Source organism: Frankliniella occidentalis, unplaced genomic scaffold (genome assembly GCF_000697945.3).
Source record: "Frankliniella occidentalis isolate FOCC.00 unplaced genomic scaffold, Focc_3.1 Scaffold236, whole genome shotgun sequence".
Taxonomy (NCBI): domain Eukaryota; kingdom Metazoa; phylum Arthropoda; class Insecta; order Thysanoptera; family Thripidae; genus Frankliniella; species Frankliniella occidentalis.
The window spans coordinates 324,693-349,827 of record NW_026267362.1 but is presented as its reverse complement, the minus strand read 5'-3'; the positions used below and the strand labels follow the sequence as shown (position 1 = coordinate 349,827).

Sequence of the window (25,135 nt, the reverse complement as noted above, 5' to 3'; positions counted from 1 at the left end):
CCCGAGTCCAACCCGTCCAACCCAAAGGACGCATAAGCACGGTTCCGCCGGCACCGTCGGTCGGTGCTGCGGCCTAACTGACAGTTGCAGGCGCGGTAGCCTATAAGGTTCAGCTGACAGGGTGGGGGGGGGGGTCTACTTCCAGGGGTTTTGTGGCACAAATTGTCTATCTTTCAGTTGGCTCAGTAGAGACGGTTTTGGGGTGGGGGCGGGGCTTTTACCACGTCTGGGTAGTTGCCGGCCTGCCGAAGGCCTATCTCGGTCTGATATTTTGGGGCAGGCGCGCCCGGTGGGCAAAATGTGTCGAGTCATATAATGGCTGTGCATGAGCGGGGCCAACGGCACGCAGCGCCCGCGGTCTGGAACAGGTTCTATTCCGTGATATGGTATTATCCATGCCGTGGCCGCGGTCTAGCCGGGCAGGGCCGCCGGGGCCGCCGCCGGGGCCGGACTGCCCTACGCCGTACGCCGTAGCGCCCGACCGCCGTCGCGGGCGCAACGCGACACGCCGTGCCGTGGATTTCGCATTTTTATCGGCCGGCTGTCGCACTGCTGCCGCCTTCCCTCGCCGCCGATGGCCGTTGGCGGCGGGGGTCAACGCTTCTGTTAGTGCACGCAGGGCCCCGCGGCCCCCGCGCGGGTCTCGAAGGCCCCTCCGCCCTCCGCGTCCGCGTCCGCCAAGTCGATGTCCTGCCCGACCTGCCGGGCGTCTGTCTGTCTGTCTGTCTGTCTGTCTGTCTGTCTGTCTGTCTGTCTGTCTGTCTGTCTGTCTGTCTGTCTGTCTGTCTGTCTGTCTGTCTGTCTGTCCGTCCGTCCGTCCGTCCGTCCGTCCGTCCGTCCGTCCGTCCGTCCGTCCGTCTCATTGGAGGTTTTCGTTTCCTAGCTGTAATCAAATGTACGATGGGAACGTAACGTGGACACACCAGTTCGACATGTCCGCAAGTTGTCATCAAGTAGTTCGTAGCCGCAGTCCGTGGAGCTGGTCTGCTTTTCATGGTTTATAGCGGGACTTTTCGTCCCATTTTATGGACCTCAACAAATTCAAATTCTATCTCTCTCACGCCGAAAAGTCTTAGCCCCCCCCCCCTCTCTCTTTTCCTTTCGCTGTCTGACGACACAAGGGTTCGAGTGGATAATGCAGGGTCGGAGAAACAATTTCAATATTCAAATGTGCTGACATATCACCCCTATCCCCTGCCTTAACTGCGCGCGCCAATCGCCCATCATGACTTGTTCCCTCCGCCTCCCCCACTACACCTTCCTCGGTGGCTTTCAACCTTTTATGTAAAACGAATTAACGCTCGAATCGTAATCATATACTGCTACCCCTGCTGCCGCACGATCCCTGTCGTCAAATTTAGTATAGTTTGCAATGTTCCGGGATGATAACGACCCCACCAGGTGGCTGACTCACGCCGCGCACTTTCGTAGTCATACTGTACCGCATGGACGCGTGCGGGTGGGTCACCTACTCGCACGGGGCCATAAGGAGCCGTCGGCAGCCTGGATATGCAAACCCGCCCGCACCCCTGCATGCGGTACAGTATAACCACGAAAGTGCGCTGCGTGAGTAAGCCACCTGGTATATGGAGGGTTTCATGAGGGAACGGTGACCCTGCCCTCGGTGTGACTGAACGGGCCACCCATAACCCGGATTATGGGGGCTGCAGCTGCAACGTTGTCATTCAGTTAAGGTGGATCCACACCCCATCCACATTGAATCGACACTTTTCATGTCTGCGCCAATGGGGTCCCTCTTCACCCCCCCCCCCCAATCCCGAAATGTGACAAAAAATTTGTTTCCCACGGAGTAATAAATATGAATTTTGTTCAAAAATTCGAACATTGAACAGACTTTGCTCAAAAGTGGCTCGATGGAAAACTTCAATTTTTTGACATGTTGTTCTTCTTGGCCTCGGCGAGATCTACAAGATCTACCAAGTCGGCCACAATTTTTTTCCGCTCGAAATCGGCTTGTCGGTGAGCTGATTCACTCCCACCGCGCTTTGAATTGACGCTCGATGTCTAGACAAAAAGCTCTCGGCGAATCCGAGTACATGGTTGGGAAATGGAATGATAGAATTAAACCAGACCTCGCGCCTTTGGGCCGATGTCACGTTGTGGGCAGTCTCCACTGCCAGCGTCCTTCCTGTGGGTGTGTGAAGTTCAGCTCACGCGTATGTGAGTTGGCTCAATATCGCTCAAAAACATACATACATTACTGCACTTCCGTATTTTGGTGTACTCGGGCCGGGCCGCCGGGCAGTGTTGTCGATCTCGATCCCGAACTCGCCCAACAACGCCGCTCACTCAGCGGTGAGTTCGCTCAAGATCGACAACACGGTCCCCGGGATGAACCAGCAAAGGAGCTCTCCCTCCAGCTGCAGCTGCGTCTACAGCAGCCGCAGTCCCCCCCCCCCCTCCTTTTTCCGGCTGTCTCTGCACGTGCTGTCGTGCCTGCCTGAAACTTTCCGCCGAACGTCTCTCTAATAATGCGCGGTGGGGCGGGACGGCGGGGCTTTGGTCGACGTTCGTTGACGTAATGTCTGCAACCGCAAGATGGTTGCGATTATGTGGCCCTGCACAACGAAGCATATAGCGCGAAGCGATCGCGACGACAGTGGAAACTGGACTGACGTGAGAAAGAGGCAGCTCTCGCGCATAATGCCGTTTTGCCCAGCTTTGACTACGAGTGGCCAGTTGTAACAAGGGATAGGCCAGCAGGAGGAGTACCGCGAGTTAGCGCGAGGATGTTAGGCGTCAAACGTTCTTTTGCCTGGAGTTCCCTCCCGCGCCGCACTTTAGGCGCTCTGAGGCGGGCCACCGACTTCACACAGCTGCCTGGCGGGTTGGCCTACCTTGGGCATGGCAGGCGCTGGCATCAGTAGCGTCGCCCTGTGGAGCGTTGATTGATGGTGGGGACATCTCTATGGCACACCTGCAGCTAGTGCGTTGAGGTGTTTCGGCGCTGTACCGGGTGTTTCACACCCGGTACACACACCCCGCCCAGCCATACACCCCACCTGGCCCGCCTATCGATCGAACATCTGCAGATGGTGCTTTGAGAGGTGTTCTAGGCCCTGCACTTATGCTATCCGCTGTCCTCTGCCCCCTGCAGACCATGCACGGCCCGCCTATCGCACACCAGCAGATGGTGCGTTGAGGTGTTTAGGCCCTGCACCTACTCTCCCCGCTCTCCTGTCCCCGTTCCCCCCGCAGGCCCCGCACCGCACGACCGAGCGGGGCCGTGCTGGCTGATGGGCCCCAGTCCGCGCTAGTCGCCCGTCCTCTTCGCGGGTAGCTCGCGGGTAGCTCGCGACCAGCGGTGCAGTGCGCGAGTGTGCGAGTGAGACAGAGAGTGCGCGTGCCAACCACCCCTTTTCCACCCCTCCCCTGCCCCCCTGCTCCTCGTGGGGTCTGTGTGCGTGTGTGACAGTGTATGTGTGCTCTGCTGTCAGGCTGTCAGGAAAACTCTCCTGCTGGATCAGCTGCGGAAGCCCCATAACCTCTTCCCCAAGCAGAAGAGAAACCAGTAGTTTCACGGACCCACATAGCAGTGTTGGTGTTTTCAACAAGTCGACAGTGAGTGCGTGTGTTTTGACTCCTCAAGAGAGCCGTTGCTCGTGGACCAATGCAATAGCAAATTTATCATCGTCTATCACTATTCCTTAGCCATGGCTCCGAATATCAGCAAGCTCGGCACCCCCAAGACAGTGTTGGCTGTGTCATCGGCGGCCGTCACACTCTGGTTAATTCGTCAGCTGACCAAATCAACAAAGAGCAGGTAAAGCAACGGATTTTACACAACATTTCCAATCCGGGCGCTTGTCGAACCTTCACATACTTTTATATTTCCCTCCCGAACGCTAGCTGTCCGAACAACATAACCCTTTCAAGTACTGGTCTATTTTGATGTCAAGTCATTTTAAAAAAATGAGTAAATATGCACTAAATTTCGCATCTCTTGGTCAATTTGTGTTTGTTTTCTGGTCGTTAAACAAGTAATCTAACATTTCACAAATACATTATTCTGCCAAAGTATTCCTAAATTTTTGTTATATTTTTGTTGCATATACTATTAATAACTTTTTTTAAAAATGTGATGCGATTTCTTGTACACTTCTAAAATATGTGCGATTATTCTGTATTTCATGTTATGCTTTTGTTTAATTGTGTTTTCATTTACTTTTAGGAAATTGGATCGGAATGAAATTCAGTATCTTATTGGAGAGGTAAGCTAGAACATACTGTTCACCAGTTTTCATTTCATTGTTTTGATAATTATTGTGGTGCAAGACTTGATGTGAATTCACCTACATATAGGAGTCAGGATTGCACAAGTATGATCTTTCCAGTTGTCTTGAGTGACTAGTGTTAAGGATCACTATGCTTTCAAGCATGGATCAGTATTCTTTCCTTAGCGCAGTCAAATGACCATTTTCTCTTTGTTTCAGAAAACTAAGTCATCTAAATCAAAGGCTCAGGTTGATGCAGAATTCTTTGGCCACCTTAAAAAACTTCTTAAAATCATCATTCCAGGATGGTTTTCTGCTGAAACCTCATTTTGCATCCTTGTTGCTGCATCTCTTGTGGCTCGATCCTTTTGCGATATATGGATGATTCAAAATGCAACCCAGGTCGAAACGTAAGACTGAGATCCAAAATATGTTAGATTTGATTTACTTAAATTTCAAGACTGTGACTTCTAAGATATATGTCATCACTTCGTGTTGAAAATAAATTGTACTGAAACTGATTTTTTCTGATGCAGAGCTATTGTTAGTATGAATAAGAATCGATTCAAGAGCACATTATTAGTTTTTTTTGCTGGTATGCCTTTGGTAAGTACATATTGACTTCTCTTTCGTTAGAACAGTAATTTTTTTTTTTTTTTTTTTTTTTAAATTGAAAAGACCCATGAATAACTTTTTTGTCTTTTTAAAAATTCCAGATTTCTGTTGTCAACAATACTTTAAAAGTAAGTCGCACTCATCATGGGATAGGTAGGTGCTCTCTATACTGATCTCTGTGTGGTCTAAGCTTACAGAACTCTTTGTACTTAATTACAGTGGAGTTTGGGAGAGCTAAAACTGCGCATGAGGACTCGCATGACTCATCATCTTTATGAGCAGTACCTTAAGTACGTATTTCTTTTTTTTATTTTGCTTCAATATTAATGGAAAGTTAATTGTTTTTTCTACATTCACTTACTATATTTTTCTCAAATAGGGGCTTCACATACTACAAAATGAATAATCTTGACACAAGAATTGCCAATGCAGATCAACTCTTAACCCAAGATGTGGACAAATTTTGTGACTCAGTGACAGAATTGTACTCTAATATTCTGAAGCCACTTCTAGATATTTTCATTTATGTGTATCGACTTACGTCTGTTTTGGGAGGACAGGTACTTGACATGAGTTTTCTGGTACATATATTTTAATTCACCCAGCCTCCTGCTAATTTAGAAAGGTTTTTATGTTTCTGACAGACTCCAGCTACCATGATGGTTTATTTGGTTGTGTCAGGAACATTCCTGACTTATCTACGTCGCCCTATGGGTCGTATGACAGCTGAAGAGCAAAAGCTTGAAGGAGAGTTCCGATACATTAACTCAAGACTTATCACTAATTCTGAAGAGATTGCATTCTACAACGGAAACAACCGTGAAAAACTCACTATGCTTGTTTCTTTCAAAAGACTTGTAAGTTTTTCCATAACTTTTTTTTACAGGATTTTTTTTTTTCAGTAAAAATTGTGTTTTTGTTTTACACATCTATCTTTTAAAACTAGGTTGACCATCTTCGCAATTGTTTAGAATTCCGAACAGTTGTTGGTGTGGTGGACAACATAGTAGCCAAATGTATGTAAACATAGGGTGTTTTTGTAATCCATGCTAATTTTTCTTTTTAACCCATTTAACCTAACGTTCTTGTTTGATTTTAGATTTTGCAACAGTAGTTGGAATGATAGCATTCAGTATTCCATTTATGAATACTGAACATGCTCAATTGTCAAAAATAGGACAAGAAGAAAGATTCAGGGTGAGTCCAATAAACTGCAAAAAGAGCATCAACGGAAAAACTAATGTGACACGTATGTCGCTCATGTTATGATGCACTATGATGCGTGATGCCCGTATCCCTTATTTGCGTCTGAGTGGAATGCTTCAAGCAACGTTCTCTCCAGGGAGGGCCCGACTTTGTTTGACACATGGCTCACTTGTTTTTGCAGTGGAGATGCTCTTATATTTCTCAATTTAATTATCTTTTAATCTATGTTATCTATTTCAGTATTACTACACCTATGGAAGAATGATGGTAAAACTTGCTGAGGCCATTGGGCGATTAGTTCTCGCTGGCAGAGAAATGACCCGCCTTGCTGGTTTTACAGCAAGAGTTACAGAACTCATGAATGTTTTGAAAGATGTAAATGAGGGTCATTATCAACGGACAATGGTAACTGACAGTGCTGACAAAGAAGCTCCAGTGCAGCCTCTTATTCCTGGATCTGGTCGGATGATTTTCCAAGACAATATTATTCGATTTGACAAAGTCCCATTGGTTACTCCCAATGGCGATATTCTTGTAAAGGAGCTTTCATTTGAAGTGAAGTCAGGAATGAATGTGTTGGTGTGTGGACCTAATGGATGTGGGAAGTCCTCCCTGTTCCGTATCTTAGGAGAGGTAAATTCATGTCAACAAGAAACTTGTTTATACTCCTTTTAGTATTGAATTTACTAAAAATCTATTTTTCCAGCTTTGGCCATTGTTTGGAGGTACTCTTACAAAGCCCCCTCGAGGAAAACTTTTCTACATTCCTCAAAGACCATACATGACTTTGGGTTCATTGAGGGACCAGGTTATATATCCACATACTCGTGATGAGATGCAACGCAGGTTCATATCCCCCCAATCTTTTTATTTTTTACACCAATGTTCACATTCTCCTCAAGATTAATTTAATTTCGTCCTCCAGGGGTAAAACTGATGCTGATTTAACAAGACATCTAGAACGAGTTCAGCTTTCCTACTTATTAACTCGTGAAAATGGATGGGATGCTGTTGCTGATTGGATTGATGTTCTTTCTGGAGGAGAAAAGCAACGTATTGCTGTAAGGCCTCAGTATTTGTCTAATTATTTGTTTTATGAAGACATTTTTGTTGCTATAACAATTTATGTAATACCATCCTATATTTTAGATGGCGCGCCTCTTCTACCATGCTCCACAGTTTGCTATACTTGATGAATGCACAAGTGCTGTGAGTGTCGATGTGGAGGGTTCTATGTATGATTACTGTCGGGAGGCAGGCATTACTCTCTTCACTGTCAGCCACCGGCGGTCATTATGGAAACACCATGAGGTTGGCATCAATACTTAAGTTCAGATGATCTCCTTTTTTATTTCTTATGCTGTATTGTATTCTGTAATTAAATTTTCAGTACTATCTTCAAATGGACGGACGTGGAGCCTTTGACTTCAAGAAAATAGAGGCTGACACTGAAGAGTTTGGGTCATGAACAAAACTTGCTTGTGAAGCTGCTTTTTAGAAATTTGCATGATTAAGTTCATTCAGCTACATATAATTTGGGTTACTTCTCTATTTTGTGAATTTCCAGACAATATTCTTAGACAAAATGTTTGTCAATAAACTGTTCTGCTGTGTTACTGATGTAGTGATGTACGTTGTACTGATGTCATGTTTCTAGCTGCATTTGCAAATTTTAAGTCCAATGCTTGAGTTCCAACAGATGTACCTGAAAATTTACTCAGTGTTGCTATTGTGTAAATATTTCTGAATCCTTCAGATTTTGTAAATCAATTAGTGTTTTTAAAGTAATTTTGTTAAGCTTAGCTGCATATTCAGTTACCTTACTTGCTGTGAAGTATGAATGGAATCAAACCAGTGAATAAGTTTTTGATTAATGCCTGTCTGGACTCGCTAAGAAGTATTATTGGAGTTTTGGTCAAATGAAACTTTCAATCTGAAGTTTTTGATAATTTTTTATTGGTTTTGCAATGGGAACTCAGGTCAGTGCATCTATCTTGTCTTTCATATTCTGTAGGGTGAAGAACTTATCTACCTTTACCTGTTCATTGACGAAGAAAATATTTTCTTTCTCCTTTTTTTCTTTTTGCTATCTCTTGGTTCTAGAGATTCCTAAAAATTGTTGTGATCCATGCCCTTTTTTTAATTTTTTATTGAATCATTATAGATTTAGTCCCAATACCTTTAAAATTAAACATTTATATTTGTTTAATTTGTTGGTAGCTCTGACTCAAAGACTTTCCTATTTGTGATAATCCATTATCAGAAAAAGAGAGCATTTGTCACTGAAATTTGAATTAACGAAAAGGCCTACATTTAATTCTGTTAGGGGTGCATGTTGTGATGATAAATTTACTTATTCAGTGATATATTTATGATTTTTGTTGTAAATATTATCCAATGTTATGTTATGTTCTATGAGTCTTCAGACAGTGCTGGCTCCTGTGTTTCTCTACTTGTTTCTTTTCCTTCCTTCTTAACGTGTATTGGTTTACAGATCCAAACCTTCTCAATTTTGTTTATTTATTCATCTAATGGTTTTGATATATTTTTTCTTTAAAAGTGATTTCCTGCAATCCTATTTTTCTAATTTGCTTTTATACATGGAAGAAGGGATCCATTGTTGTGATAATATAAAAAAGGCAAACTTATATAATTTTTTTTGTCTTATTTTATCTTGTTATTTTAGGTTTGTGGAACATTTGCTAAAGTTGTTGTCTGCTCATGTTACATAGCTATATCCAACTTCAAATGAAACTGTGCTTGCTCAAAATCTGCGCTCAGCACAACACACAAATTTTTTGATGCGTAGAGGCTTTTTTGGTGGATGTAAAACATAATATTCAAGATGTTTTCACAGCCCTGGACCACCTTTACCTATCTGTAAACGTATCGAATTCTGCTTTTGGCTAAACGCAGATTTTGCACTGTCGTTGGTTTGTTTCTTGGTTGGATATTGCTTCTAAGTCTGTTTAATACCTGTAAGTGTGAGGGGGACCAATTTAATGCAGCAGAAAATAAATATTGTCCTCTTAAATTGACTGAGTAATTTATGTGCTACGAAACAGAAGGCCTGATCACCTATTCTACAGACCCTAACTTTATGAACCACTACCTTTAGCTAGGTACGACACTTTTTTACACCTTCAACACCTGCTGAGCCGGGCGAGTCCAACTGCAAATGACAGATTTTATAGATGAAATAAACTAACTTACATGGATATTTATGTAACTTCACTATATATTGAAAGGATGGTAATGAACGATTCAACCTAAGTATCATTTGAATGAAATACACTTGTGATTTTTTTTCCCCTTGGACGTGGCGTGTTGCCTATGCGCTGGGCGCCAATAGCCCTCCCCTCCCCTCGCCCCCCTCCTTTCCAAATACATTGCTGCCAACGTTGGTGATACATTCGTTTGGCAACTGTTGTTGGTGGAGGGGGGAGGGGAGATGCAAGCAAGACCCGGCAAGCAGACAAGACGAAACTTGACGAAACATTGCTATCAAAACAAAACATTGGGTCTGTCGCACATCGTACTTTTGTCGTAAAAAGTTCGTTTTTCTGCGTCAACTCGTCAAAACTTGGAGTAATGGAGAAAATTTACGGATGTGGTGAACTAGATTACACATCTGAACCCATTTGTTTGCGTGATTTCTTAACTGAGGCATCACTTCAGCACCACCCTTTTGTTCATGGTCAGATATCAGAAGAAGGAATTACGAAAAACCACGAGGACAATGCTTACAGGGAAAGGATGTTAGATATGATGAACAGTAATCTAACAGATTCAGAATTCACTGACCTAGAGAATATTTGCAGGTTTGTGTACTTACCATTTTCTTGATCGACAGATGTCATGCATATCCAGTCCACTTATCAACCGTTGTAAATTTGTTTGTAGTTCAGATAATCTGGCAGATGCATCAATGGCAGGAGCACGGGCTAAAGATGTTCAAACAGCCAGCCTCTTCTCCCGAGTTGACTTGCCACAGAAGTCCGATCTAGAGACAGTAAAAAGAGCTAAAATCCGTACCAGATTTCATGAACGGCACATGAAATATGCAGGAATCCTCTTGCTGGTTAGTGCAATCGTGCAATATGAATAGAAATCATTTGTGCTAAATGTCATTCTCTGATTTGATTTGTATTTTGCATTTCTTGCAGGAAAAAAGTCAGAAGTCAAGCAAGTCTCAGAAAGATGATTTGACTCCAGGGACTGATTTATTTGTTGTTATTCGTATCTATGCCCCTTTCAAACACAAGATTGGTAAGCGTAGTACTAAAATTGCGACTGGCGGGCAGGAAATTGCTGTTCTTGGTTCTCAAACTTTAGCCGACTTGAGAGATAAGTTTCCATGTGCCTCTGACCACATTATTTGTCAAGATCTCAGCTCAAATCCATTCTGTAAAACAATGAATATGGCTAAGGTATTATTCAAGAGTTTTTAAAATTTATATATCTCCTCTTTAAGTGTATTTACACCATTTGAAAATGTTATAGGACAAATATAAGTCTGGAATGATTTATATTGGAGACAAGTTTTATGATGATACACGGCACTCCTCAAATATAGAGTATAGTGAAACGGTACTCAAATGGGCCAAAGAAAGACATCTAAATTTGGGAAACAAAGCAAAAATGGAGGATACTAATATTATTGATCTCTCAGTGAGATTGGGCTATCCTTACCTTTATCAGCACCAGGGAAATTGTGAACATCTCTTCTGTTTTTCTGACATAAGGTAAGATGAGAGGTTTTGGATGAATTTGAGTACCGTGTGGTGGTTTTGCGAATGTTTACTTTGGTGCTCTTTAAGTCTCATAGAGCTCTCTATCATTTCATTATTATTTGTTCTAGGCTTCTCCATCAGTCAGATCCACTTCAAAGATCTCTGTATCCATCTTTGAGAAGCATGTGTCGACAGCATTCTCGTTACTGCATGCTATGTGGGCACTATATTGCTAAGTAAGTCCTATTCTCTAGCTCTAGACCAATTTTCTTCAAAAATTATGACTGCACATTCTGTATAATTTATTCTATATTTTACAGGTGGGTAACTGTTGGGAACTCACGTGTTCCACACGACCCTTGTTATTTTTGTCAGACATGTTTCTTCTCATACAACTATGTTGACAACCAAAAGATAGGAGAGTTTGCCGCTTATCCATTTTCAGACTCAGCCTCAGAGTTTATTGCTCAAGTATAATGTATAATTCATGGAAATCCTTGCAGCTTAACTTCAGTGAAACTACACATAAACAACTGCCTTAAATTTTGGAGTCTTATTCATGACTGACTCTAAGATTATATTTTTGTATTTCAGTGATATTCAACATAGTAAGGACATGAAGATGAAAGAATCCTCGTTATGTTGAGTATCACATGCACCGAACCTCACAAAATCTTGTCTGCTGTGGAATTTGGTTGATTTCCATGTTATTTGGGAGAAACAACTGTGGCATAAAAACAGATTTAAATAAATTCTGCCTTCGCATTTGTACATTTTCAAAAAAAAAAAAAAACTAACTAAAATAAAGGGACTGAAAACATTTTTCTATTTTCTACAAAGAATTGGAGAGTTAACCCATTAGGTGGAAATCTACAAACTATGCAACATTTCTTACTTTTTAAAAATACTAACCAGATTTGAGTTATACACAATAGCACAAACTTTCATTTAAATATAATAACAGAGGAGGAGAAGCTACCGGTGATTCCACTTTCTAATGGGCTTAATATCCAAAAAACATGCAACCAACGGTAAATCCTCCCCCTCACTTACAACAACAGACCTTATAAATCAGTACTCAGGAAATCTTGTTTAAAAGGGCAACAAGAGTCACAGTCAGTCATTTTTAACATTACCACTTCAAATAATGAAGGTACTGTAGAAAGGGGAAAAATGGGGGGACAAAGCCACATATGTAACATTGCATCACAGATTCGGACCCAACTCATAGTGCTCTAGCTAATGAATTATTGCGTACAACACTTGTCCTGCAGAATATTGGGATTGTGGTGGTCTTTCTATTTCTTGCTTGATAAGTAAAAGGGAGAAATTGGTTAAAAGTCCTTGAAAGTAATCATAGTAAAGAATGGTAGAACAACTCATAGAAGAAATCAGCAAATTAACACTAATCAAGAAAAACCCTCTCTACTGGAGAATATGAAATCAAAATAATTATGTGGGTAGGCATACATCGTACATCATCATGTAATTAAAAGAAGTAGGAAGATAACCACCTGAATAAAGAAAAGTTTTGAAGGTGTCACCTCAGGAGTATATAAATAAGATAATAATAGATTTTCAAAAAATTGAAATGAAAGTGACATGTTAAATATAGAACAAAGATGACATCCCTTAAAAGCATAGAATACAGAGAAAGAGAAACTGAGGGACAAATTAAATGACTGTGAAGTCTTTTACTCCTTCACTTCCCTTTTTTCATATGAAATAGTTCTGTTAGTGTTACCGCTGTCAATAAACGGTTTTTCGTTGTTTATTTTTAACAGCAATTAACAGCTTGATACATTTTAAAGTTCAGATGCATGCATGAGTTTTGTACAATCTATGACGCCAGTTTTTCATTATTACCAAATACATCTACAGGAGTCACGTCCACATCAGCTCAGCTAACTACATAATTTTCATTACACCTAAATTCCATTACAAAAACGGGCTCAAAATTAAAAGATCAGGAAAATGCATAATGCCAATATGCTCTTGGGGCTATGTAATTAAAGTATAGCATACAGTTCTTTCACCAAAGTCAAATATAAGAGCTCTAAATGCTTCAATAATTCATAATGAAAATTGGGTTGTGCAACCATTTAATTTGATCAACTAGTTCATGATTGATGGTCAAAAGCACTGAATCTATATAACAACAAAGTTAACATTGTTAACAAAATTGGATTTTATTAATAATAATATAAGATTATTTTCTCATAACAATATTACTTGAATAGCAGGAGGAAATGTATCCATTGGTCAACAGTACCAAATAAGCAGTGATAAAAATCTATTTGATTCAATTATAAATCAATAATTTATTTTTTCGTCTCTTCCCTTTAGGTGTAAACCACTTGCTCAGGAGATTCTTAAGTCTGTGAAATGAGACTCAATATGGGACTCCCTACCATTTACATTCATGTACTCTTCAAGCATTGAAGCTATTTCGCTGTCTAGGCTTTTAAGAAACTGTTGCAATGGTTCCAGACCTATTTGGGTTTTTAATTCATTGAGCTGAAATAGATAAAAATTACATAAGAGCAGCGGAGTAGGAGTAGCAGAGGAGAATTTTAATCATAAACACACAAACTTACTTGGGACAAAAGGTAGTCTCTAAGAACAACTGTGTGCACTATGTCTTGTGTAGCAAGACGCTTCATTCGTTGATCATGCTCAGTTTCATGATCAAAAATCTCATCAGTTTCACTTGATGGCACACTTAAACTACAGCACATAATGCTAGCAGAAAAGATACATACACAACACAATTAAACAAGAATTTCTTGTGTATTTAATTGACGATACAAGCATATATGCTACGAGCATGTACTTACTCTATAGGAGCACCCGTTTCATCTGGTTTGGTGATGTCATTTAATGATTCAACAACATTACGAATAATTCCACTGAACTCATCAAGTACAATCCTAAAAAGAATGATTAAAATGGAAAATTAAGTTATTGAGTTCAAGCAAAGATACAATGTTGAAAAAGCTCATGGTTTCATGGTTAATTGTTGCCATACCTTGATTGCACAGTAAGTAAAGAGGATAAGGCCAAGCCCAAAATTTTTCTACGCCCCAAACCACTTACAAGAGGCATCCATTTGTTCCAGCTCATCAGGAGAGTGGCAAAAAATTGATCTTCAGTCTGACCAGACTGCTGAGCAGCTTCCCTCATCATCTGAAAGATACACAGAATTCGTTGAAATATCTTGTGCTTGTAAAGTTAGTGCATTAATGCTATCACCTTCTTGAAAGAATGTGTGCACAGTGAAAACCAAATAATATCAAATTTCATGCCAGTCCTTAGATTTAGATTATAAGGCTATTTTTACATTTTAAGCTTCACTGTATACTGAACTGACCTGACTAAAAGTGTCCTTAGAACACAGTAGAACTCGAGAAATAATACAGGCATATACAGCAAAGGTTTTACATGATTTCTCATATCTTTTACATTGCATATTGCAAACATGTCTGGAATAAAATAGTAATATGTAGTAACAATAAATTGAATTAAATGTCTTGACAACGTTAAGAGCTACATCACTCACCAAAGACTGTAAAGCCCATTTTAAGTTAACAAATAATGTGGGGGAAATAATACTTACATCATTACTTGTGAGATCAAAGGCTTCAACAGTTCACATGAAAGTTGAGGGGCAGCTCTCAAACATAACTCAAAATACCTCATAATGATAACCACACCTTCAGGACGTAAATCAGTCAGCATATACTGACAGGATTTTAACATGGTATCTCCATAAACCTAGAACACAGAATTTTATGGGGTACATATTCATCTTTACATTGACTAAATTTTGGCATGGTAAAGAATCAATCAAGGTACCTTCAGAAAGCATTCTGGAGACAAAAGCACATATGCTTGTGTGATTATGAGACAAATACGAAGATTTTCTGTAGTGGATTCTGAAAAACAACCAAACTATAGTAAGTACAGAGTACAGTAAATCACACACATAATCAGAGGAGAATATGTCATTTGATTTGTTACCAATAAGTGGAGGCATGTTTTGAAATAGTTGCATAAGCTCATCTGTCATTTCAGTTGCATTTTCTACACAAGCAAGCCACAATGCTAGCCCATCTTCAATGAGATAAACATTGGAGTCTTGCTGCATGTCTGTACAAAGTGCTAAGACTGGCATCAAAAAATTGTGAAGAACTTTGCTTTCCTGGGCCATTGCCTAGAAAAGGAGGGATGTTTCAAAATAACCATGTAAGTTGTTTTGTTGAGTAAGACATATGAAACGTTCAAAAGAGGAAACAAAAATTTTACCTTCACTATCTGAACCAATGTGGATACAATGGCACACCTTAACATACTATGTTCTGCGGATTCTTCCCAAGCCAAAGGTAGGTATTGAATAAGGTTGGATACATGGGGTCTGATTGGATGACCAACTCTCTCCACAACAAAGGACATGACATATAACACATGCATCTGTACAATTAAACGAAACAGAAGTAAGTATGTGAATGTGGAATAAACATTGTGCCAATAGGAAGACCACAGAATATGACAAAATACCTTGCTGTCGCATTCTTTGCATTCTTTTAAAAGGTTAAATAATAACCCAATAACAGGCTCCAGGTACTCAAGAAATTGATCAGTACTGAATTCAAAATCATCCATGGCTAATTTTAAAGCATGTGACACAGTCAGACGAACAACTAAATCTTCATTTGGTTGCAACAATGATAACATAGCACTATACAACACAGGTCTTAGCTCGGCTGAAAATCGAACACCGGTCCACTGACCCAGCAACCAGGCAACCCGACGTCGCAATACACGATAATGACCACCCTGTAGCTGTAGCTCTTGTCGGAGAGTAGTCAAGAACCATTCATCAAAATTAATCTGTTAATTAAAAAAGTAATATCAGGAGTGCAGTATATGGAAACAGTGCTTGTAAAGTAACATATGAACACTAACATACCACATCATATAAGTCAAATGCTGCAAGACCAACTGCATAATACACGGCATCCTTAACAAGTATAGCATTGAGATCATTGCCAGAAACAGGACCATGGTTAGACTGAATCATTGCTAAAAGGACAGGGGAAAGGATTGTGTGGAATTCACGGAAAACAGTCATAAATAACCACTCTGTACAAGGCTGTAGAACAAAAATAATAAAATATTATAATTCAACAGATTTGATGCTACACATTAATATTTCTTTAATCAATAGGAAACTTACCCTCAAGCTGTACTTCCAACATTCTCCAGTCTCGTCATTTGCTATTTGGAAATAAAAATGAATGTCATTAAATATCTTTGAAATAAGATACACAAGGCAATCAATCAACAAGGGAAAAATAAACAAGGAGGAAAGAAAACACAAAATTAATTTTGTGTGAATACTGGTACTCGTCCTTTACAGAGACCCTTTCAGTGCTCAGTTGCTTTACATCTATATGGTTGTAGAATCAACGAGTGTTGTTCTGTCAACATGTGTCACGTTTCTCTGAGAATATATATTATTATTAAACATGTACCATATGAAACTGGATGATGACGAAATTAAAGAGAAGGCTAAAACAGGCGCTATTCTCGGTATTCCCTTCAGGTCACAAGACAAGAGCATTGTTGCAAAAGTCGGCGCTTTCAAAAAGATGCGCGTTCCGTGAAAACCAAAATGAATATGAATCTACAGTTGGCGGCACAATAGCAGAAGCAACATAGGCAGACAGGACTTAGACTGAAAACTTGTGAAATCTGTTAAGAGTTCTCAAAATTTTGCTATTAGACCGAAACAATCTTCATTGCTTCCAGTAATACTAGCAAACGAAGTTTCGAATGGTAGTATTGTCATGTCTGTATGCGCTTCGTGTTCCAAGATGAAGATTTGTTGTGCGGCACGGGTCTATCGACTTAGAACGAAAACCGGCGAATTTTGTTAAGAGTTCTCAAAAAAGTAGTGTCAAACTTGAAAAAAGGTCCATTGTTGGTCACGCCTACAACATTCCCAGTTTCGAATGGTACAAGTATCATAAGTGTACATATTCTGTACTGCGAGCATGAATAGCGTTACGCGTGACATCGCACTGAGATCAATACTCGTTCTTCTACCACTGAGTAGGTGCAGGTGGTGGTAAAGAACGAGTAACAAACAAACAAACAAACAAAAAACAAAAAAAAACACCAACTGTGGTGGGGAGCATCAATAATAAAATGCTCCGACACAGTCTTGCGTTAAAATGTAAATGTTAGTTACCAAATGTTTCTGGATCTTCATCCCACATCTGTAAATCTTCCTGAGTCAGGAGAAAGTAATGACCAACAAGGCCCTGACAGATTGCAGTTAGCACTTCTGGAGTGAAAAATGATGTCTTGATTTGATGGGCACGTAATGTATTAGGATCCTTGGTTTCTGAAGACAGGTTAATGATGCGTAAGCCAAATGGAAAAAAAGCATTGAAAATTTTACAATCACCAGAAATACTTTACCTTCAACAACTTTAGCAGGCTTATACTCCACACATAACATAATAAGTTTGATAAGATTAAGGCACTGAATCTTGAATCGCTCAAATAACCATTCCTGGTTGCCTGACATAAATGTGTAAAACACAGTAAATTCAAGGGTTTTCTGAATAAAATCAATAAAAGAAAATGGATGTGTTTCCAGAACAGAATTTAAGACTTTAGTCAAATTAATGATAAACTTCTCTATCAGGTCCCGCAAGCCACTTTTACTTGGAAGCTGCTTTCCTGCAAAACAGATAAATTTCAGTAAAGCTACAAGTGAAATTCTAATGATTAAATTGCCTAGTTAGATTAAACTTACTACACTCTAGCATTGTCTTGGCACGGTCAAACACCATATTAATAAAAATCACAACATCCTCAGATTCATTAGGTTTCAGAAACCCATGAACCGTAAGTTTTCGTAAAATTCGTAAGGCTAATAGAGCTTTTTCTAAGCATGGTGCAGCTGCTACAGCATTCTCAGAAAATTGTTGTAGGAATAACTCAGTATGAGTGTTCCAAAGAGTTAGCGCAAAAGAATAAACATTTCCTGTTAATTCTTGAAACAGTCGTCGATCACCAGCAAGCCGTTTTGATGATAATGTTTTTACAACATGATGTAATGTAAGAAGAGCTCTGTGCTGAACTAAAAGATCTGCATCCCTAACTGCAGTCAGAAGTGTTGGGACAAGCTCAGGCCAATCCTTGGGACAGTCCATACGAGCAACCTTCGCAATGACAACAGCTAGCTGAGTCGCAAGAGGACTCACAGGCTCCCTGAAGTTGGCCACAAGCCCCTGCCTGAGTTTTGCCTTCTCCTCTTCAGATATGGCACTAAAGTACAGAAGACATAATATGCATGAAGACCATGTTAATTTTTTATGTACTTGACGTTGAAGTGTAAGCTTACTTTGGAGCAGTGTTCCTCCAGTATTTTTCAGCACCATTTTTAAAATATAGGACAGCAAGCCACCTTACATTTACTTCAACGGCATGATTAGAAAAAATATTCTGAAATAAACAATAAACAAATTTTTAAAACAAATTTAAAAAAATCTTGAGTTATGAACATGACCTGTGAAATGATCTATGAAAACAAAACCTTCTTGACATACCAATAAGATAGAATAGAATCCTGGTTCTGTTTCCCATTCCTGCAACTTCTTTTCAGCAGGTTTAAAATTTTCTTGATTTTGACTGGAAGCACATTGTAAGGTGTCAAGCACCATAGATAAGGCTTTCTCCATATCCATGGTGGTTGGTTTAACGCTGAATTCTCAGAGCATAGTGTTGAATTAGCCTGAATGAGACAATAAAAAGAACATTAGTTGACATAAATATTAAATTTTCCATTTAACTGAACAAATGTAAATGGTTGACTAATTAATTGGGATAAAGAGGGACAAAATTACTGCAAGAAAAATAGTGGCAACGCGGTAAAAACAAGTGTCCTTCGAAGGGATCGCTAGAATATCATGTGGCGTTAACTACACACGGCCTACTCGCCGGAAAATGTTTGAAATAACAAGGTTAGGAACATTATATAACAACATGATAAACCAACAAAATTTCGATGGACTTAATGTAAAGAGAGTGGATTTGGCATAAATATGGCAATACAGGGACAGCCAAGGGGCGGCATAGAAAAGACAAACAAAAAACACTTGCGTCGATATGTGATTAAGTGTAGTAGCCCGGAGTGCGAAGGCTGAATAATATTAAGGGGAAAGACATCATATCTCAGTCGATTTTCGATAGTAAGCCACATAAATTAAAAATAAATAAATCAAGTGACAGTAATGGTACACAGAGGAGAGCACTAAAATTGTTAATGGGTAGAAACAAAATACCAAAAACAGAGACACTTTGGAAATTAGACAACACAACCTCTTCAGAAAACTGACTTGGGCCAAAACTCATCTAATCCAAATCAGAGGAAAAATACGATCGAAAAGATTGAGGAGAAACAATGTACACAAGAAAAGAGAGTAGCTTTTGGGCAACAAAGAAAATCAAAACATTACATGCGCTTTGAACTGTATGTACAAACGAGGTACTAATAATCCGGTAAGTTTAGTTGATTTGATTCCTCAAAGTTGTACACAATGTTGCCAACATCCAATATGTGGAAGAAAATAAGAGGTGTGTTGCCAGTAACTGGGTAACAGTCCCTACAGTTCATCAAGAAAGATATAGAGGCAAAAATACTTGTTTTTGCTCATAATTTACATGTGCCCGCTGTCAATGTTATGCTATGTGCGCAGTCAGTCCAATCATGGTTCAATATTTCCCTGAACCGACGACAGAAGAACAAAAGTAAAAAGAAATATGTAGGGACATTTCCTGTTGCACACAAAGGCACTTGCTTTTTAAATTAAGAGCGGGTAAGACATTTTCATTCATTTCATATTTCATACACATTTACATTTGGGAGTTGAACCGTTGTACGTAAAATATTAGTAGTTTTTATCATTGTTTGTTAGTGCCACAACAATTTAGTGATCCTAATCTGGAAAATGACGAGTCTAGGTCCAGTTGAGTCTCTCACAGAAATGCCCAGATATCGTCAGAATTAGTGATAATTTATTTATTGTAGCATTTCTTAACAACCTGAACTGCAATAGACCTTTTCTCCCACAACGAGGCAACATCGCAAGTAGAATTTTATACTTGAGATGTACCGTATTTTGAGTGCCCGTCAACAAAATTCCTCATCACCACTGGGTTCCTTGGAAAATTTGCCAGGGACAAGTGTTTTTTGCTATTTGAAAATTTGCAAAAATTATCATTTTACTATGGAGATTCGCATTGTTGCCAAATTGAGGGCGAAAAGGTCTATAGAAAACCAATGGTGTGTTCTATTGGAGGGCCATCTGACTGAAATAAAGTAGACAGAAACTTCCACAAAAATGGCACTTTACTAATTATATTTACAATTCCTAATACATATTGATATCACCAGTGATACATATAGTTAGCTTACTTTGCTCGCTGCAAGGTTATTTAAAGTTTCATCACAGACATTTATCTCCTTATCTAACTGTCCATATCTTCCTCTTCTTCCTTTTGGGTAACAGGTAGAATTTCCTGAATAATTTGAAGTAGTTTTTCAACCTCGTCTTCAGTAAACCTTTCTTCACTCTCCTCTACCATCTGAACATCACAGAGACAATTTCAGGTGAATCGACCTTATCCACTTATCACCATAAAGGAGAAGTAAGATAAAATATCAGCAAGGGATAAGTTTATGGGTTGGGAAAATATTTAACTTACCACTTGAATTTCTAATGGGGTTGATGGTGGATTATTCAGTAGCATTAACTTCTCAGCTTTTGTCAACTTAAATTCTTTTAGAGCAGTGAGGAATGTACGCACATGCTCTGCTGTCTGAAGCTTACAGGGTGAATCTTGGAGGTAGCGAGTTGCCTGAGATAAAAGGGAAATAAATTAGAAGGAATTTTAGATTCATTTGATATGTTTCTGTTTTTCGAAAATATTGATAGGCCAGCGGACTTTTTTCACAAGTGTCGAATAGATATGTTTATGTATTACCTCGTATATTATTGTGGCTAGAGGGCTATTGCGAGCAGTTCTATTTTTTTTCTGTTGAGACTTGAGTTCCTGCAGAAGAGCCAGAACCTGAAAAGCATGTGCATGTGTTAAAAGAAAAGTGAGTAGAATAACTCATTAAATAATTAATAAACTCAAACAAAATTTTACATACCTCAAAATTGCTTAACATGGCAGAGTTTGGATTAATCCTGAAAAAAAAAGACATGCCGCTCAGAAGTACAGAATGTTAAAATATAGTGGCACATCAAAGCACAGATTAAACTCCTTTTGCAATAAAAGAATATAATTAAATACGTACGTCTCCATTTCAAGAAGAAAACGTGAGCTAGAGGTTATGTTGATGTATAGGTTTCGGACAGTGCTTCCAACCCACCCATACTCAAAACTTAACGATACCTTGAACTGATATCATCCATAACCCTCAATTCTGAAATTCAAATCTGTCGTCCTGACCTACCACAACTTTAGGCTTCTCTTACAATGGGAGGCAAGGTATGTTTAAATATCTGCCTATACTATGTTCAATCCATTGGTAATGGAAATGTTATGTGGGATTCCCCTTCGCAATGTTCATTATTTCATTTCATAATTTTTGCAGACATTGTCAGGTGTTCATCCCCTTGTTAATCGTCCCCCTGTTGTAAAACGAGGTACGAGACATATTTACATAGGATGGCTTGTTTCCATAGGAATATTGCTCACAGGCAAGTACTTTAATATAACTTTGATTTTTGTCGTTATTTTTAATGAAAGGCACCAGATACTCCAACAAGTGGTGCTTTTCGATGGGAGGTTTCCCGTTTCCCTTAAAGCTAAGCAGGGAGCATTAAAGAGAATCGAATAAAATTAAAAATACAAGTGAGGGAATGTACCACACATGACTGGAGATATGCCCTGTTCAATTCAAGTGGTCGAACTCGTAATGGAATCATTTGCATGTTTTGACTGACACTACAGTGTCATTTGGCCTGTATGGATGATCAAAATTTAGGTAGAGTCAAAGACCGCAAATGACTTGTTGTTTTTCTTGTTTATTGGGACCGTTCAATTACCTAAAACGAGTGAAATTAATTTGATGTTTTCTGGGCTCCTTATTTATTTAGATGTCGTCGGTATTTTAAAATCTATTTTAGATATTTTATTACTCATCACATTTACAATTTAAAAGTTCCTTCTATAATTGGGGGAATCTTTATTGAAGAGCACCTGACGCCTATTCTTAAACTGCATGCATGTAATTTTGGTATTAATTTACATTCTTTAATCTAATTTTGAATTTTAAATCTTCTCTTTCCTAAATTAGTGAACTGCTTATGGGCAAACTCTTTTCAGCAAATTGGTAAGCAACGTATACAATATATAAGCAATTATTAGCCATACAAACCAGGCACATTTCCTTCAATGGCAGAAAAACCAGTGCGAAACAAAAATGTCCAAACCATGTTGTTTTCTTGTCATTACTAACAATTCAAAAGTAGCACTGAATTTTTCCAGCATAGACATAGTATCATCTTATTATTGCTTAACATGGCTAAGAATATATTTGAAATCAATTATGTTGTTACATGCTTGATCAAAATTTTCTCTTTTTCTGCAGTTGCAATCAGTGTTGTACCAAATGCAGTGTTGATTGTATCTCAGATCATTTGGCGACTGTGTTTGCTTTCTGAAGAGTGCAGCCACGTTCAAAAATTGTAAGTAATGATAAACTCGAGAAGATTTCACTTTCTATATTTAAAATATTGTTCATCTAACTTTTTTTTTCTTTTCTAGGTGTTGTGGGAGTTACCGGCAACTTTTCGAGAGAACTCTATGCTTCAATAAAATCTCAACATGCACTGCATTTACAACTTTTGCGGTCTGTTCAAATTCCAAAATTCTTTTCTTGTTTTAAAGTGGACTCTAGTATCCAGGTTGGAAGAATTCTAAACCTTATTTCTTTTGCAGTTTCTCTTTTCAGACAGACTGAACCTTAGTGAGACATGGAAAGATATTGGACCTATTCCTTTCTCTTTATCTTTTTGTTCTTACTATATTTTACATTGTATTATGCAATCTGTAAGTGTTCCATGTATTATTTCTGGAAAGGTAATAACAAGGGTAGTAACTTTTTAAAACTAAATGGGTACTATGACTTTCAGGAAGTGTGCCCTGCCTGGGAAGATCATATTATGAAACAATTGAATGGCCTGGACTATGGATCAGGAATGGCTCACTCTTTTTTTCATGGCTACTTAAAGATAATTCTTCCTGCACGTGGCGACAGCTCTCAAGGTCAACTTCTCATTTGTTTTAATTAAAAATAAAGTATTTTTCTTGTGATGCATATCACTGTAACCTTGATAATTTAAAATCTAGGTATATCTGAGAGAATAAAGTTGTTCTTAGAAAAAGAAGAGATCAGAGAAGATCAGTTTCCCATTCAGAAACTTATAGTTCTCATTCCAAGCTCGGGCAATTTATTTCCCCTACTGACTGATGAGCCCTCTCAAGTTGGTGCAGATCCAGCCGTAACAGCTTCAACGGTTGTTATTCTTTTTTACAGAATTTGCAATGATCTTCATTTTGTTCAAAATTCTCTAATCTCATATTTTTGCAGGAATTGCGCTTGCAAGATGTTTTAAGGAATCGTGCTGGTACACAGCAGAGGGTATATCGTGGTGCTGCTTACCGAATTAGGGTAAAAAGAAATGGCACAGTATCATTTTTGTACACCATAGCTGAAGGAGCTACAGCAGTGCTTACCTTTCGTGAAGCTTGTTTAGCTGGGTCTCCTGAAGCTGGTATGAGAGATTTTGTTGTTTTCTTTACATAACTGCAATTTCTGAAAGTGCTTGATATGATATGGAAGTAGAAGGTTCTACTATCATGGTCACTACTGTTAAGAATTGTTACTGATTTCAGAACACCTACGAATGCACAAGGCAGATGTTATTTCCAATTTTTATCGAACCTTGCAGAAGCTTATTGATGATGACAAACAATTAACACACTTAGTAGATTTGCTGTATTACGATGGTGGGTATATTTTTGTTTTTGTTTTAAGTTTGCTGGCTCCTTCCGACTTATCTTGTTTGCTTGTTTCAGATGAAGATCCAACCCATGCTGATGTTCTCTCTCTCTTGACTGAACATTTACTTGAAGCTCGTCACAGAAAATATAACTTTTGATTCTTCTCATGATTTGAAACAGTTTTTTTGTGATATTTTGTGATAACCCATTTGAATTTTCTTCAGGGACTCTAGTCTTCTTTTGCAATATTGTAGCCAATTAATTTCAAGACAATATTTTTTCTTTAAACTTGTAAGTCTAAGTTAAAGAACTTATGAGAAAGTAAGAGACAGGGAAATTATAGAACTTTATCAAACATTTTGTCATATTTTTTTATCAAAGAAGAAAATAAACTAAGTAACAATGTATCTATAATCACTGTGCAGCAAACTGTGGTAATCCTGAGGTTTCTTTTTCCTCCTGGTTGTGCAAATATCCTGGTTTCCCAGTGCGTCGATAATAGGATCGTTGTTTCAGAAATTCTTCGGTGCACTCATTTCGTAATCCTTCATCATGAAACCACCGCTTAGAGCATTCTATAAGCTCGTCCTTTTCCTTTCCGCACTTAAAAGTAACTAAAAGTCCAGCCTCTCCACCACACTTATCTAACTCTGCAAAGAAGAATTGTTTTTAGTACCTGTTCCCCAAAACTTCACACGATTTCACAATAACATGAACAGAACAGTCATACTTGCGGCTTCAGCAGAGCATTTCTCTTTGTGTACCCGATCTCGCACCATGTTTAGAATTAATATATCTTTCTCAACTTTCCTCAAAGATCTGTCATCTGGGTCGCCTAAAACAAGAATGTTTCACTTTTTGAAAGACGTCTTGTAGAGTAAGTAGATACAAAAACATCCCTTACGAACCTAAATTAAGTGGACCTCCACCAAGATGCTTTGGCAATACGTGGTCAGTCCTAGGCTGATCAGAACTAGTCAGGTTTCCCATCCTATCATATAGTTATTGTTATTATTAATTACAGAAAATATATACTTAATTTCTGCATACGAATATTTTTGTTATCTCTGTGATTGAATAGGGTAAGGTTACGTCTTCTGCTAGTATCTCGATCAAATCTCGAACAGGGGTACCATTTTTAAAATAAAAAAGTATGATGGCAATGGCACTGCATTTTGACATTTTGACAACAAGAGGAATCAATAAAGAATTCTTCGTCTCATTTAGGATTTCCAAATCATGGCAATGCGAAAT

General features: G+C 39.0%; 6 protein-coding genes across 6 annotated transcripts; 3 read left to right on the top strand and 3 right to left on the bottom strand.

Annotated features, from left to right (window-relative positions):
• The first annotated feature begins 3,255 nt into the window (after positions 1-3,255).
• Positions 3,256-9,090, top strand: LOC113208964 (ATP-binding cassette sub-family D member 3). Its single transcript, XM_026426259.2, has 16 exons — positions 3,256-3,582; positions 3,673-3,784; positions 4,193-4,232; positions 4,455-4,645; positions 4,772-4,841; positions 4,952-4,978; positions 5,070-5,140; positions 5,230-5,410; positions 5,495-5,707; positions 5,797-5,866; positions 5,950-6,047; positions 6,297-6,689; positions 6,763-6,902; positions 6,982-7,117; positions 7,206-7,367; positions 7,447-9,090. Exons 2-16 carry the CDS (start codon positions 3,675-3,677, stop codon positions 7,522-7,524), a joined length of 1,980 nt encoding a protein of 659 aa, XP_026282044.1. The 5' UTR covers positions 3,256-3,582; positions 3,673-3,674; the 3' UTR covers positions 7,525-9,090.
• A 401-nt stretch (positions 9,091-9,491) lies between these two features.
• On the top strand, positions 9,492-11,332 carry LOC113208965 (snRNA-activating protein complex subunit 3). The gene is made up of 6 exons (XM_026426260.2): positions 9,492-9,877; positions 9,960-10,137; positions 10,223-10,486; positions 10,560-10,801; positions 10,918-11,025; positions 11,110-11,332. The coding sequence occupies exons 1-6, from the start codon at positions 9,648-9,650 to the stop codon at positions 11,264-11,266; spliced, it is 1,179 nt and encodes a 392-aa protein (XP_026282045.1). The 5' UTR covers positions 9,492-9,647; the 3' UTR covers positions 11,267-11,332.
• Positions 11,333-12,953: 1,621 nt separating this feature from the next.
• Positions 12,954-19,437, bottom strand: LOC113208962 (importin-11). The gene is made up of 18 exons (XM_026426256.2): positions 19,321-19,437; positions 18,412-18,596; positions 18,207-18,307; positions 17,616-18,130; positions 17,276-17,539; positions 17,043-17,198; positions 16,026-16,066; positions 15,759-15,941; positions 15,347-15,679; positions 15,095-15,259; positions 14,810-15,002; positions 14,645-14,724; positions 14,406-14,563; positions 14,160-14,271; positions 13,818-13,975; positions 13,627-13,719; positions 13,387-13,531; positions 12,954-13,306 (listed from the first exon to the last, which is right to left on the bottom strand). Exons 2-18 carry the CDS (start codon positions 18,547-18,549, stop codon positions 13,151-13,153), a joined length of 2,991 nt encoding a protein of 996 aa, XP_026282041.1. The 5' UTR covers positions 18,550-18,596; positions 19,321-19,437; the 3' UTR covers positions 12,954-13,150.
• Positions 19,438-20,195: 758 nt separating this feature from the next.
• On the bottom strand, positions 20,196-21,269 carry LOC113208956 (DNA-directed RNA polymerase III subunit RPC9). The gene is made up of 5 exons (XM_026426247.2): positions 21,168-21,269; positions 21,021-21,057; positions 20,849-20,935; positions 20,570-20,722; positions 20,196-20,449 (listed from the first exon to the last, which is right to left on the bottom strand). Exons 1-5 carry the CDS (start codon positions 21,173-21,175, stop codon positions 20,333-20,335), a joined length of 402 nt encoding a protein of 133 aa, XP_026282032.1. The 5' UTR covers positions 21,176-21,269; the 3' UTR covers positions 20,196-20,332.
• LOC113208952 (stimulator of interferon genes protein homolog) lies at positions 21,215-24,295 on the top strand. The gene is made up of 11 exons (XM_026426243.2): positions 21,215-21,361; positions 21,468-21,573; positions 22,173-22,208; positions 22,467-22,563; positions 22,643-22,727; positions 22,817-22,927; positions 23,011-23,143; positions 23,228-23,394; positions 23,469-23,652; positions 23,774-23,887; positions 23,957-24,295. The coding sequence occupies exons 1-11, from the start codon at positions 21,350-21,352 to the stop codon at positions 24,037-24,039; spliced, it is 1,128 nt and encodes a 375-aa protein (XP_026282028.2). The 5' UTR covers positions 21,215-21,349; the 3' UTR covers positions 24,040-24,295.
• On the bottom strand, positions 23,801-25,006 carry LOC113208955 (COX assembly mitochondrial protein homolog). The gene is made up of 3 exons (XM_026426246.2): positions 24,790-25,006; positions 24,612-24,716; positions 23,801-24,531 (listed from the first exon to the last, which is right to left on the bottom strand). Exons 1-3 carry the CDS (start codon positions 24,869-24,871, stop codon positions 24,296-24,298), a joined length of 423 nt encoding a protein of 140 aa, XP_026282031.1. The 5' UTR covers positions 24,872-25,006; the 3' UTR covers positions 23,801-24,295.
• Positions 25,007-25,135: the final 129 nt, after the last annotated feature.

Bases quoted from the DNA above. Each gene is read 5' to 3' on its own strand.
- LOC113208964 (XM_026426259.2), top strand. From the start codon at position 3,675: ATGGCTCCGAATATCAGCAAGCTCGGCACCCCCAAGACAGTGTTGGCT. The intron at 4,979-5,069 runs GTAAGTCGCACT...ACTTAATTACAG, and splicing joins TTGTCAACAATACTTTAAAA to TGGAGTTTGGGAGAGCTAAA. The intron at 6,690-6,762 runs GTAAATTCATGT...CTATTTTTCCAG, and splicing joins TGTTCCGTATCTTAGGAGAG to CTTTGGCCATTGTTTGGAGG.
- LOC113208965 (XM_026426260.2), top strand. From the start codon at position 9,648: ATGGAGAAAATTTACGGATGTGGTGAACTAGATTACACATCTGAACCC. The intron at 10,802-10,917 runs GTAAGATGAGAG...TATTTGTTCTAG, and splicing joins TTCTGTTTTTCTGACATAAG to GCTTCTCCATCAGTCAGATC. The intron at 11,026-11,109 runs GTAAGTCCTATT...TATATTTTACAG, and splicing joins TGTGGGCACTATATTGCTAA to GTGGGTAACTGTTGGGAACT.
- LOC113208962 (XM_026426256.2), bottom strand. From the start codon at position 18,549: ATGGATATGGAGAAAGCCTTATCTATGGTGCTTGACACCTTACAATGT. The intron at 15,942-16,025 runs GTAAGTTTCCTA...TTTGTTCTACAG, and splicing joins GTTGGAAGTACAGCTTGAGG to CCTTGTACAGAGTGGTTATT. The intron at 15,003-15,094 runs GTAAAATTTTTG...CTCCTTTTCTAG, and splicing joins CATTGGTTCAGATAGTGAAG to GCAATGGCCCAGGAAAGCAA.
- LOC113208956 (XM_026426247.2), bottom strand. The intron at 20,723-20,848 runs GTAATACATAAA...CTTTTATCTCAG, and splicing joins TAGCCACAATAATATACGAG to GCAACTCGCTACCTCCAAGA. The intron at 20,450-20,569 runs GTAAGTTAAATA...TGTGATGTTCAG, and splicing joins CCCCATTAGAAATTCAAGTG to ATGGTAGAGGAGAGTGAAGA.
- LOC113208952 (XM_026426243.2), top strand. The intron at 22,728-22,816 runs GTCTGTTCAAAT...TTTCTTTTGCAG, and splicing joins CTGCATTTACAACTTTTGCG to TTTCTCTTTTCAGACAGACT. The intron at 22,928-23,010 runs GTAAGTGTTCCA...TATGACTTTCAG, and splicing joins TACATTGTATTATGCAATCT to GAAGTGTGCCCTGCCTGGGA.
- LOC113208955 (XM_026426246.2), bottom strand. From the start codon at position 24,871: ATGGGAAACCTGACTAGTTCTGATCAGCCTAGGACTGACCACGTATTG. The intron at 24,717-24,789 runs GTTCGTAAGGGA...TTCTTGTTTTAG, and splicing joins TGGAGGTCCACTTAATTTAG to GCGACCCAGATGACAGATCT. The intron at 24,532-24,611 runs GTATGACTGTTC...TCTTCTTTGCAG, and splicing joins ATGCTCTGCTGAAGCCGCAA to AGTTAGATAAGTGTGGTGGA.